The sequence below is a fragment of the Montipora foliosa genome, chromosome 8 (assembly GCF_036669935.1).
Source record: "Montipora foliosa isolate CH-2021 chromosome 8, ASM3666993v2, whole genome shotgun sequence".
Classification (NCBI taxonomy): Eukaryota; Metazoa; Cnidaria; class Anthozoa; order Scleractinia; family Acroporidae; genus Montipora; species Montipora foliosa.
The window spans coordinates 50,874,396-50,886,895 of record NC_090876.1 but is presented as its reverse complement, the minus strand read 5'-3'; the positions used below and the strand labels follow the sequence as shown (position 1 = coordinate 50,886,895).

The window sequence follows — 12,500 nt, the reverse complement described above, 5'->3', positions numbered from 1 at the left end:
GCCATCATAAAATGAAAGCAAGATTAGTCGCGTTTGTCTCAGGTGTGTTATTTTCAGTTTTGGAAGTAACGGGAAAAGCCCCGTTGTTTTCAGACAAATCCGTCTAAAATATGTTTTTGGTTTCTTCTAATCAGCTGTGATCGAACGTTTTTGTATTGCCCTAGAGATAAGGTTACGAAAAATAAATAGTTGACAGCTTGCGAAGCAGCTTGCCTTGGAAACATGCTCGTCCTACTTGAGTGTCAATTTCGAAGGGGAAATGTCTTGCTTTTTCCTGGAGCAAGCTTAAACTTGTAGAACTTATCATCGCTTTTGTTCAGATGGGGCCGGAAGTGCCTTGCCCTTAATGTTATTGGATCAGTTGCTCTCGTTGTGTTTACATATTCGTCATGACTTTTTTTGACGAAATTTTCGCTTAATAATTCTGTGGTATTTAATAAATAATAATTTATTATTACTCTGAACATCTCATAGAGAGGAAAGTACGTTTTAGACAAATCTTCTGGGTTGCTGCATTCAAGTGTGTTTCTGTATATGACTCAGTTGTGCTTACATTTCTTTTAAAGTTATTCATCAATTTTTGAAAGAAAGATATATTTCGTGGAAAGAGTGAGAGTTTAGACAGATATTTAGATTTCCAGATAACCAGATATTACTGTGACTACAATAGGATGCTGTTTAAGTTAAAGAAATTAATCTTGATTCTTTGTTATTGTCATTTTGTTATGCTGTTGTTATAATGGAATGTGTTAGTTACATAATTTTATTTCATAGTTGTTGCTATGTGCCTCATTTTACATCAAAGGTAATGTCAAAATGTGACAAGAACCTTAAGTGGAACTTTCATCTATATACCATGAACAGATCCATGACAACATGGATTCTTTTTTTGTCACATAAAATAAAGAGGTGAAAAGATAGCAGCTTCATTATGCATCTGCTGTTCAAAACACCTCAGTTCTCAGCAAAAGAAAATTAACTTTTACTGTGTAGGTTAGCTAGTTTTTTTTTGTTTGTATCATGTATACATTCGTTTTTAGCGGTTTACTTCATGGATCTACGAGTTGAAGCAGGAATATTGTTTTGGGGTTGATATTATCCGCTCCCATCCCTTTTTATGGTGCACTGAAGTCTTTGGGAGGTTTCGTGCCTTCTGCACGTTGAGTGCGAAGTTTTGCTCTTCATTGTAAAGAACAGCCAAATTTTGTTTCTTACTTTTTCACAGGTATCCACCTCTAGTTTACCATGTCTTCAAGCAAATATAAATGATTCAAAAGGATTCAAGCATGGAACAAAAAGCAAACATCTTGGAATGGCCAGTGAGCCTTTATTGTTGCTGCCAGCTTCAGATCTGGAAAAATCAGATTGCAGCAATAACATGATAGCCATTGCTTGTGAAGGTACTCACATAGGTTCTGACGGAAATGTATCAGGTACATATCCGCTGGAATATTGTTTCTTTTGTTCTCAAAGTGGCCCGGTCGTAGAAGAAAAGGTTTGTGGTGATCAGAAGCCCAGAGGAAAAGCAGAATTCAGAAGTCTGCAGGATTTCAGTTCTGTTGATTCAAGCAGAGCCTCAAGTACTCCACAATTAAGGGTGAATTCTTGTGACAATTTGATGAAAATAAGGTTTAGTTTGGTCCCAGTTTTGCAGGATGGTTCATCAAAAACTGAGTTAAAAGGAACTAAAAACTCAGAAGAACGAAGTGTTTCATCTTCTAATGAAAAAAGTTCTGAGGTGCGTGACAGCTGTGGATTAATGTGCCGGATTTGTCATGGTGGCTTTGAGGAAGGCGAACTCATACGTCCCTGCAAGTGCACAGGAACTGTGAAGTATGCACATCAGAACTGTATCTTGCACTGGGTTTCAAAGTCTGGGAATCATAACTGTGAGCTGTGCAAGTTTAAATTTAGAACTCGTAAGGAAAGCGTCAAGTGCTTTTGGAAGGTTGGTGGAACATACATTATTATCTTATAATGTTGAGTAGGATAATTCTAGCAGGATATCACAAACTTTAACTCATAAGGGTCAAAGAAGAGCAGGAAAGGAAAATAAGTTTAAAGTATAGGAGTATGAGTAGTCTCTTCAGTTCTATGATACAGTACCCTATCTTTGTTTATGCTTTTTCTGTAAGGTGATGTTCACAAAAATGAACAGAAAGATGTCTTAGTTGGACTTGCACCTCTGCTGCTCTTTTGTTATTAAACAGACACAGTTAGGTTATTGCATCTTTCATTGCCAGACAGCTCCTACTGCCAACTTAAAGCATCTGGCGTTAGCTGTAGTTACCTTTGTATCAGTTGTGCTCGTTTGGGAGATAAAAGAGTTATAAGGAGGGAACCTTCTTTAAAGCAGGGTATGACTATTTAACAATCATGTTATCTTGCGTACACTATATAAACTTACATTTATTTCAATGCTACTAATACACTGTATTCCAAAATGGCCGCCATTTAGATATTCTTTTGTTTTCATTCAAATTGGACCTTGATGCCTCGTTCAAGGCAAAATATTCTTTTGAATTTTCAGCTCAAGAACGAGGCATCAAGGGCTAATTTGAATAAAAACAAAAGAATATTTAAATGACGGTCATTTTGGAATAAGGTCTATTCGAATTAAAGACTTCATCCTCTTTGTTCATGTACATTTATAAGTACACACCAAAACATAGTTACATTCTTTTGCTTTCATTTACATGTAAGCTAATAATAGTTATTTTATTGTTAACTTTCTTTTCTGTTACTTATAGTGGAGATTTCCTGAAATAAGCACCAAGGGTTGGCTTCATATTGGCCTTTTCATTGCATTTGCTACAATGCTACTTACTTCCATTACATGGATCATATGGTCACGAGTCAGCAGAACTCCTTCAGCTGTTGCAGAACGGACAACAGAAGAAGTCAAGTTTGCCTACATGGTGAATGGCTTGTTTATTGCTCTGGCAGTTGGTGGACTGTACTTTGACAGCTTGAAGCATTTCAAACAATATTCAAAACGATGGCGTGCACTGAACCAAAATGTAGTTGTAGAGAGTTACACAAGTGACAGTGACACCAAAAAAGAAAGTGTTGTTCCTTCATGTAGCTCAAACCAGAGTCGTCATTGGTTTGTCAGCATAGCAGTGGAAGAAACTGAAGCAGAAAGACAAGCTGATGCTCACAGAAATCATCCATATCCTCCAGCTTGGATTTGAATTCTAAAGCTGTGAAACTGAGAACAATAAGGGATGTAAATTAGTGACTAATTATGCAAAGAATAACTCAGGAAGATCAACTGTCACTAACATATTTTCTCGTGGAATTTAAGTGTTAAGTTGTGAAAGATGTAATTACTATTACTGGAGTATGATACCAGAGATCTTCACACTTCTATTCATATGCCTGTTGGCTTATAGTGTATTTGAGCATGTAAGTTATCAGCCAATATCTTTTTTACAATATGCTAATTTATAGACAAAATGAACAGGCGATCTCAATATGTAGTTGCTATGGTGACACAAAATTTTATCTGTAACTTACGACATTATGATGGTTATTCTATAATTTGGGTGCTTAATATTTTAATTGTATTGACTGATAAAGTAATTAGTGGTAAGTACACTGTAAGTAATTACTGGTAAAGTAACTTAAAGGGGCTATGTCACATTCTTTAAGGGTGTTTAAGGGAAATCTTTAGGTACTCGCAGGAGTGTAAAACTTGAAAAGGGTAATGTGGAATTCCTTTACTGATAAATTTATAGTTACATCACAAACAAGATGTATGATTCTGAGCAAAAATGACCTTTATCCAAGCGATTTGCCGTAAACAAACGTGAAAATGTTGGGCTGATTCTTTTTAAAGATTACCCAAATGCAATCCGTTTCAATTTTTTTCATTTGTGTCCATCCATGCTTCTCTTTCCTTTTGCTGTATTTCTTTTACATGTATGTTTTTCAACAGTTTTAAGTGGTTATTGCAATGTTTCATTCTACTTTTTGGGCATTTTGCGAATCATGGAATTATATCATTTTGCGTGATATAGCCCCTTTAATTAATGGTAGATTTAAGTGTATTGGGATTTCCAGAGCAGGTGACATAAATGTTGCATTATTATTGGATGTTACCCTGCAGTAGCAGAACTATTTAAGAGCTACTATGATCTAAAAATCACTTTTTTTTTCTTCAGTTTTTGAAAGTGTGTTCACTTAACTTCTGACTGGCAAAATTTGAATGTTTGATTTTTATCCAGACGCTGTTACTTTGAGAGTTTTGGATATCGCTGTATGCGATTAATCACCTTCAAGACTGACTGACAGGACCTCAGAGGGTTGGATCTAGGGAAAAGTGACATCATTCACTCACTTGCTTAAAATGCAGTTTATTTATATGTGCAAAACATGAGTTAAAAGTTTAATTAAAGCCCAAAAATCCTGTGCTGCATATTAATAATGAAATTATTGTTCAGCCCCATAGACATGCATTGTGTTCTGAAGGAGGCTCGAAATTTCATGTGAATTAATATATTCTGCTCTTAGATATTGTTAGGGTAATCATATCAAGACGAAATTTGGCCAGAGTATTTGGTACCCATCATAGATTTCGCACATTACATTATCTTCCAAAATACCATTACCATGGCAATGATATACTTGGCATTTCTTTGAGCCTTAAAATCAGCTTAAATTGTCTTTTTTGAAAAAAACGGGACAGTGAAATCTTTGCATACAGCATTACCTGACAGTGTTAGAAATAATTTCTAAAATATTAATTTTGTAATTAAAAAAAAATCGTAGGCCAGTGTTACGGAAAAATCAGTTTTGTTGAAATATGCCTTTAACTTTTTTTTTCGCCTACAGAATTATTTTTAAATTTTAAAGAAGTAAATTTCAAATTAAGGACGGTGGCTAACCCTAGCCCAAAAGTTTTGTAGTTTTTGCAAATAGGAGATGTATATTTATATTCCATCTATGTAAGAATTAGAAGAAAAATGTGTGAAATCAGCGGTAAAGTTTATTATGTCCAGTCACCCATTTTGATTCATGAGCTGATGAAAGCAGTTGAAGTATTGCGTGTGTGGATTCTGCACGTGCGCTCAGCTGAAAACCCTTTCAAGCCTCCTTAAACTAGTGAGTCTTTGACGTCATTTTCTTCTTGATCCAGCCCTCTCAAGATTTTAAAGTTAGTAATGGTGGACCAGTAATTAATGAAATAGGAAAATTCTAGTTAAAATAAACATGTGTCTTTTTGGAATCAAGGCTTAACACTTCAGTAACTAAGTGTTTAGGTTGTTTAGTAAACGGGCAGGTACAAAACACAGGTCTCTGTTTTACCAATACAGAAACAAACCTAAACATTCATAAAAGCTAACCTCAGGCCTAATTAGACCTAAACAAGAGGTTTTAGGCCTAAGGTTAGCTTTAATGAATGTTAAGGTTTGTCTCTGTATTGGTAAAACAAAGATCTGTGAACGAGACCTGGGTTTTGTACCTGCCATTAGTAAACATAGTTTTGAAATCCAAAGAAAAAAAATGATATTGAAATTTTTTGGTCATATTAGCACTTAAATTAACTTAAATGTTAAATAGATATGTGGAAGACCAATGTTTTTTCATATATATATTTTAAAAGAATTATTCTTTCAATGAGCTTTAATCAAAATTGTATAGAAAACAATAAGGAATGAACTTTTGAAATAATTTTACAATAATGGTGAGGTATGAGCAATAATAATTATTGTCATCTTCACTGGGTTTTATTATCAAGGCGTAATGGGCCATGGTAGTCAATATTAATTTTTACCGAATTGTAAATCATTGACAGTTTTTCAGAAGTTGCAACATCAGTAGAACATAGCATAACTATCTTGCATATTTCATTTCTATTTTTATGTTTAGTTGTTACAAATGTGTGCTCTCGAGATTCAGCAAATTGTTGGAGAAATTCATCAGGGTAGCAAGTTAATCATATTTTGATTCAGCAATTTTCTTGGAGTTCAGTTTAGTTTGCGTAAAATGTTGAAGATGCTATGCACTGGCAATAAAAAGCTTTAACCCATTGACACACTCAAACACGCCACGGTGACTCCAGTTAACAACTAAAATCGTCTGGTGTTAGAGTTAAGTCTCTAATGTCTCACTCCCTGGGTCAATGGGTTAGAGTCACACAGACTGAAAACAAACTTAGCAACAAAGAAAAGAAGAATATCATAAGAACATTGCTCTAAATGATTTCAGTGTAAAATCTTTCATCATAAACCAATAATTATTCAAATGTTGTTTGTTGTATTTTTGCAAGCACATGAATTTATTAGTGTTACTGTGTTGCATTTTACCAGTGCATGAATCTTGTGTCTCTTTACTATTTTTGGTGTGGATTTAAGGCTGTGTCTACAATATATGTTGGCTAAAGCTTGCTATGCTAGCATAAAAATACTCCTACAAACACCATGACTGGCCGTCCCAATCCCATATGCATGAAAAGTTGTTGAGTAGCCATGATCATTGGATAGACAAAGAGTCTTTGTACGAAATAAGTTGTGTTCTTGTGCAAAAAGGTGTTGCATTAATGCAACTGGCTGAATAATACCAGACAGATTTTAAGATAGAAACAGCTGATTCAAGAATAACAGCTGCATGTTGCGGAGTGTTGACACAAATATGTTTTCATTTAGAGCATGTTCTTTTAATAACAATGCTATTTATTTTTTGTTACTGTGGTATATATTGTTTGAATTGGGCTATGCCAGCTGAGAATATTTTATTGGCTTTAAGACTGTTGAATGAGCTGTATGCATATGTTTATAAGGCATAGGAATAAATGCAAGCAAACCTTTCTGGTGCAGCTATTTTTCTATAAAGTCCTTGTCGAGGGTTGTTGGCTTGTTAAATGAGGAATACTGTCTTGCCCAAAAGACCTCTCGAATCATGTAAATTGTAGTGAGAATTAATACTCTCAGAATGCCTCATTCTTTTTAACTAAAGAAGGAAGAAACATTATGAAGTTAATACAAGGAAATCTAAGACTTCCAAGAGTCACAACATCAGTGGACGTTGAGGAAGTCCACTTAGTTGCAAGGGTTTTTCTTTGCTGAGAGTCAGGTTGAGTAGAAAAAAGCCTCTGGATGGAGCAATGCCCTAAGGTTTTGTGGTCTTATTTTACTTTGGTTACCTCTGTGATTACGATGAAAACAGTTAAAAAGAGAAAGATTTGAGTCTTTTGTTAAGACCTTGTTAGCTGGACTTACCAATTATATTCGAACTCCTCTTTCCAGAGAACAGTTAAATATTGTGAAATTATTACGAGACACAAGTTTATGTGATCAATTATGCGCCGATCAAATCGAAACTTCAACATCCCCCCCCCCCCCCCACCCTGGGCAAACCATGGGCATTTGACTATCCTCTGTGCCTGGGGAGTGGGGAATTTGACCTTTGCATTCGTGGGGTAGGGAAAATTGAACAGGAAGTGTTAGGTTCCAATTGATGGTTTTTTCGGGCGCCAAAGTCGCTCACATCTATAAAACAAGTGTTTAGACGGCATGGAAGAGTTTAAAGGAACAGATGTAGCATTTGTGAGTGATTGGCTTACAAAAAAGGTCTTCAAAAGGTCGTTATTAAAGACGTCTGACAGGAGCCGACGACGATTGTTCTTTAGTAGGGTATGACAGACAAATCCGACAATAGGTAGGGCATTTGAACACCATTTTGGCCTGAGGGGGCAGGAATTTGAATGATCTAATCTTTAAAAGTTCAAATGCCCAGGTTTGCCCGTGGGGGGGGGGGGGGGATGTTGAAGTTTCAAGTTGATCGGGGTGTTAATCCTAAGACTTGCCGACTCACAGTGATGAACAGAAAGATAAATCGTTATCCCAATGTCTGCATCATGAAGACATTGTGATTATGTTGAAGTATTGCTGTTAACTGAGTCGCTAATTTTTGACATTAACTTATACTTCTAGAGTAGGAAAATAATCTTATATCCCTCATCCCTTAGTGAACCTGCATAATCACTCGCTATCAAACAATGGCAATAAATGGAAAAGGTCGTATATCAAACTTCACGACGTACATAGCATTTTAAATCAAGGCTTAGGCCCAATCCTCGGGGAGGGGGGGGGGGGGGCACATTAGGAATTTCTGGGTGGGGATGTGCCGCTGGGACCCTGGAACCCTTAGGCTATACCAGAGCTAGTTCAGCTGAATTTTGCTACCCTATACTAGAGTAAACTCCCACCGATTCCGTCTAAATTCTGATTCTTGACAGTTAATAATATCCAGAGTAGTTTCATGATAGCCATTTATTGACACTGTTGAGGCTGAGTTATGGTAAAGTTAAACTTTGCTGATTTGATTTTTTTATATTCTTGAGTGGGAATTTCTGGTTTCCTTAGTCTTGATAAAATATTCAACTGACTGGTCAGTTTTGTGAAAAATGATACCCTATTTATGTACTCTATCCTAGAGTAAACTGTTTGAAAACCATACCCTTCACAGCAGCAAATACCTATATAGTTCATATATGGCAGTACCCCCCCCCCCCCCCAATCAAGTGCTATAAAGCACAGATGCTCTTGCGAGGCTTTTTCCACAAGAAAAAACTGAAAGAACAAAGAAGCTCTAAGTTTAAATCCAGTCCAAGGATGTGCAGTCCTTTGACACACTCCCTATGCCAGGACGTTACAAATCGATAGAAATCGATCATCGGAAACTAATCGATTACTCGATGTTACTTGATAATACTCGATAATTGTTCATCGATTAGCTAGAATAACCGATAAATATCGATAATCACAAGATTTGACCGCTGTATGAGAGATCAACCCCAAGATTTAGGCGCAGCTTATCGATTATATCGGTTTACTCGGCCGAGAGAATAGGTCAACTCCAAAGTAAGGGTTTTGTCTTACCGTAAATCCTCTTCCTTCTTGGCCATAAATCTGAGATAACTCATTCGCATTTGGGGAAATTTTTAACCCCCCGGAACTCAAGCGAAGACCACACACTGTTTAGATCAGTGTAAACATGTATACGCTGTGAACTGCTCAAAACATGGCTTGCCTCCACCAACGGAAACCTATCGCTGAATGAATTCTGTTTCTGCGTCTGATTGAAGTTTTTTGGCATTAGGATATACATTAGTCACTTTTCATTTATTTATTTATTTAGCTTTGCCTAACTGGAATAAAATAATTATATAGGTAAAAATAGAAAAAATAATACAAGGAGGAAAAAAAAAACAAAAAAAAAAAAATTATTAGGCGGGGAGACCACTACAGCATAGCCAATTACAGTGGATTTAGCTAGGACGGGGGGGGGATGGGGGGGGGGGTCCTGGCGTGCCCGTGACCCCCCCTTTGTGAGCTGTTTTTTACTCAAACAACCTACATTATTCAGGTTGCGAAAACGCGAGTACCCTCTGTTTGACACAGTGTGACCCCCCCTTTGAAAAATCCAGGCTACACCCATGCTCTGTCTTCTTCTTCTTCACCTTTGTTCCTCTGGCAAAATCGATATTTTCGATATAATTTGGTGGAAATCGATTGAAATCGAACTGTAATTACGAAAATCGATAAAATCGATAATCACAAAAAACTCTGTTATCGATTATTATCGATTTCCGATATTAATCGATTAATTAGTATCAAAAAATATCGATTACGATCGATTTTATCGAGTATCGAAATTATCGATTTGTAACGTCCTGCTATGCTGGTGTCCGATCTCACCCATAGATCACTTGCTTGTAAAGCGCATTTGAATATGTCAATAGAAAATGCACTATATAAATTCATTAACAAAATACCCTATCTTCAATCTGCATCAATCTGCCCGTGACCCCCCCTTTGTGAGCTGTTTTTTACTCAAACAACCTACATTATTCAGGTTGCGAAAACGCGAGTACCCTCTGTTTGACACAGTGTGACCCCCCCTTTGAAAAATCCAGGCTACACCCATGCTCTGTCTTCTTCTTCTTCACCTTTGTTCCTCTGGCAAAATCGATATTTTCGATATAATTTGGTGGAAATCGATTGAAATCGAACTGTAATTACGAAAATCGATAAAATCGATAATCACAAAAAACTCTGTTATCGATTATTATCGATTTCCGATATTAATCGATTAATTAGTATCAAAAAATATCGATTACGATCGATTTTATCGAGTATCGAAATTATCGATTTGTAACGTCCTGCTATGCTGGTGTCCGATCTCACCCATAGATCACTTGCTTGTAAAGCGCATTTGAATATGTCAATACAAAATGCACTATATAAATTCATTAACAAAATACCCTATCTTCAATCTGCATCAATCTGGGAATTAGCGATGATATTGCTTGTAAACATCCTATAATAATACGCATCGAAATACGTCTCTTTTTTTTTTTTTGTTTCAATGTTCCAATGTTATACTCAGCTTGGTCTACCTGTGCTAGAATCAGGGCCCCGTTGTTCGAAAGGCGATTAACTTAATCCAGGATTAGCATGAACATTTGTTTCAACTTTTCAACTTTTTGGTGAAAGTTTCTTTTGCTTATTTTTGTTTTCCAAGATTGACATCCTCTGATGTAAATATTTGTCGAATATCAGCGTTGAACAGCATTAGGGAGTAGAGAAATAAACTCCTTGGTTAATGTTTAATCTGGGAGTAGCGTTAATCGGCTTTTGAACAACCGGGCCCAGGTTCTCTCTGCGTTCCAGGGGATCGAGGAAATCTGGGGTCGAATTGAAGTCAACCAATCACATCGCCAAACCATAAATTGGCGCGATTTGAAGAAGAACCTTCGCGGCAGAAATTTAGGACAGCACATTCATTTTTCTCCTGTATTCGGGCCTGTATCTTATGCAGCGGATACCCTGACAAGGTGAGGTAATACTTCTTGAATCGCAAATTTTTTTCCTGCAAGAGATAGTTTGGTTCGATCTGGGCTCCATGTTTTAGCACACGCGATTGAACTAGAGGGACTCGAAATGTCATCTTAATATTTCTATTAAGAGCCGTAAACAAATAGACATGAAAGTATATCTCTTATGCCTTAATTCAACAGATACTCGGAAGTTTTGAGAATCCATCAAGATGGTAACAATACCAGAATGTGAGGGTCTTTTCGAACCTCTGCTTGGAATCCTTGAAGACAAAATGGCGCCTGGCGATGATCAAGTCGATGCTTACTTGAGATTGACCGAGTTAGTTTGTATTCCGTGAAGTCAACACCGAAAGTTTGTTCTTGAAATACTAGAAATAAAAGGAGTGTTTCTTTTTATCCCCAATACTTATTCACCAGTAACCACTTGACTAAAAGTTACTTGCCCCTGTGCTAGTTGAATTATCAAATGAGCTCAAACAAGAGCGAAATTAACTCTCTCTCGTCATCCATTCAGATTTACTGAATTTCTTGTTACGTGCAAGAAAGATGCGACACGAAGACGACCCGTGAGGGAAATTAATTATTTATTACATGATAAAACTGAAAGACCGAATTATATTAGTATCTCACAAAGATCTTACAAAAAGACTAAAAGCTGGATCTTTCCATTTAATATCTACACCCCACCCCTATAATTGACTTTTTTTTTGGAGTGAGCCAGTCAGCAGCTTTTGATTTTTGCGATTCTTTCTGAGGGACATTGTGCTAAATGGCACTTAAGAATTTTAAAGAAAAGTAGAAAACTTGGCTTTTTCTGTAAGGGTTACTGTGTCAGCACTGAGGGCGGGTGGAGTTAATCAGCTGTTCCAAAGTTTGCACCATTGTTGGCCAACAGTTGGTTTTTGGTGGCAATGTTGGTCATGTAGCTTAATTAACAGACAATAATTATTGTTCCAGTGTCATCTAACACAGGATGTTAAATGCTCCAACTAAAATGGCAATTATCTGTGGCTCAACCAAGTATCAGTGATTAAAGTGCTTTGTTCTTTCCTTTTCAGTCGTTTAAGGCAAGAAGAAGACGTGTTTGTCAGTGAACTCCTTAAATTTCTTGGGAGACTTGTTGTTTTATTCAAGGTGAGTTAAATCTCTTATGGAAATCCCTTGACATAGGTAATTGATATCAAGAATAATAATATTATTTTGTTAAAATGTTGGTTTCCTGGCCACCCAAGAGAATAAAATAATAAAGTGTTTGGAAGTGAGACCCTTTCAGTTAATTGAAGAAACTGGCACTTAAATAGCATTGTGTAAAATGTTTATTTAAACGTTTTGTTAAATTTTGTATCATTTTTCTCTTGGATCCCCCCCTCCCCCTTTCCTTGCACTCTATCGAGAGTCAAGGACAGCTTCTACATGTAGATCTTCAAGTGATTTCACATTCTCAAGCCCTTGTTTCTTTTTCACATTTTCATGTTCATAGAGGGATATTCAGTCTGATAAGTCTGATTTATGCCAAGCCTCCTTGCAGGCTCTTGGCCATTGCTTATATCAACAACAAATTGCAAGGTAGGTTCCTTACATACCGTAGTTATTCGGTTATAAGGCGCACTCGGTTATAAGACGCACCCCAAACTTTGCAATTTAATCAAGCTAA

The 12,500-nt window shown here is 36.6% G+C and overlaps 2 protein-coding genes and 1 long non-coding RNA gene across 5 annotated transcripts in view; 2 read left to right on the top strand and 1 right to left on the bottom strand.

The window, feature by feature from the left end:
• The window catches only part of LOC138012585 (E3 ubiquitin-protein ligase MARCHF1-like), a 7,655-nt gene extending 843 nt beyond the window's left edge, over window positions 1-6,812 (top strand). For both annotated transcript variants that reach the window (XM_068859392.1, XM_068859390.1), the window contains exons 3-4: window positions 1,226-1,948; window positions 2,751-6,812. In XM_068859392.1, the coding sequence (XP_068715493.1) occupies window positions 1,226-1,948; window positions 2,751-3,194 (1,167 nt within the window). In that variant the 3' untranslated portion in view covers window positions 3,195-6,812. The remainder of the gene's footprint in view (window positions 1-1,225; window positions 1,949-2,750) is intronic.
• Window positions 6,290-10,619, bottom strand: LOC138012586 (uncharacterized). The gene is made up of 2 exons (XR_011125059.1): window positions 10,271-10,619; window positions 6,290-6,954 (listed from the first exon to the last, which is right to left on the bottom strand). It is a non-coding gene; the product is annotated as an uncharacterized lncRNA (long non-coding RNA).
• Window positions 10,620-10,725: 106 nt separating this feature from the next.
• The window catches only part of LOC138013259 (telomere-associated protein RIF1-like), a 31,700-nt gene continuing 29,925 nt past the window's right edge, over window positions 10,726-12,500 (top strand). The window contains exons 1-4 of one of the 2 annotated variants that reach the window (XM_068860278.1): window positions 10,726-10,843; window positions 11,027-11,165; window positions 11,905-11,980; window positions 12,327-12,412. In XM_068860278.1, the coding sequence (XP_068716379.1) occupies window positions 11,056-11,165; window positions 11,905-11,980; window positions 12,327-12,412 (272 nt within the window). In that variant the 5' untranslated portion in view covers window positions 10,726-10,843; window positions 11,027-11,055. Of the gene's footprint in view, window positions 10,849-11,026; window positions 11,166-11,904; window positions 11,981-12,326; window positions 12,413-12,500 lie in introns of both variants that reach the window. The other variant, XM_068860279.1, reaches the window with a different exon arrangement.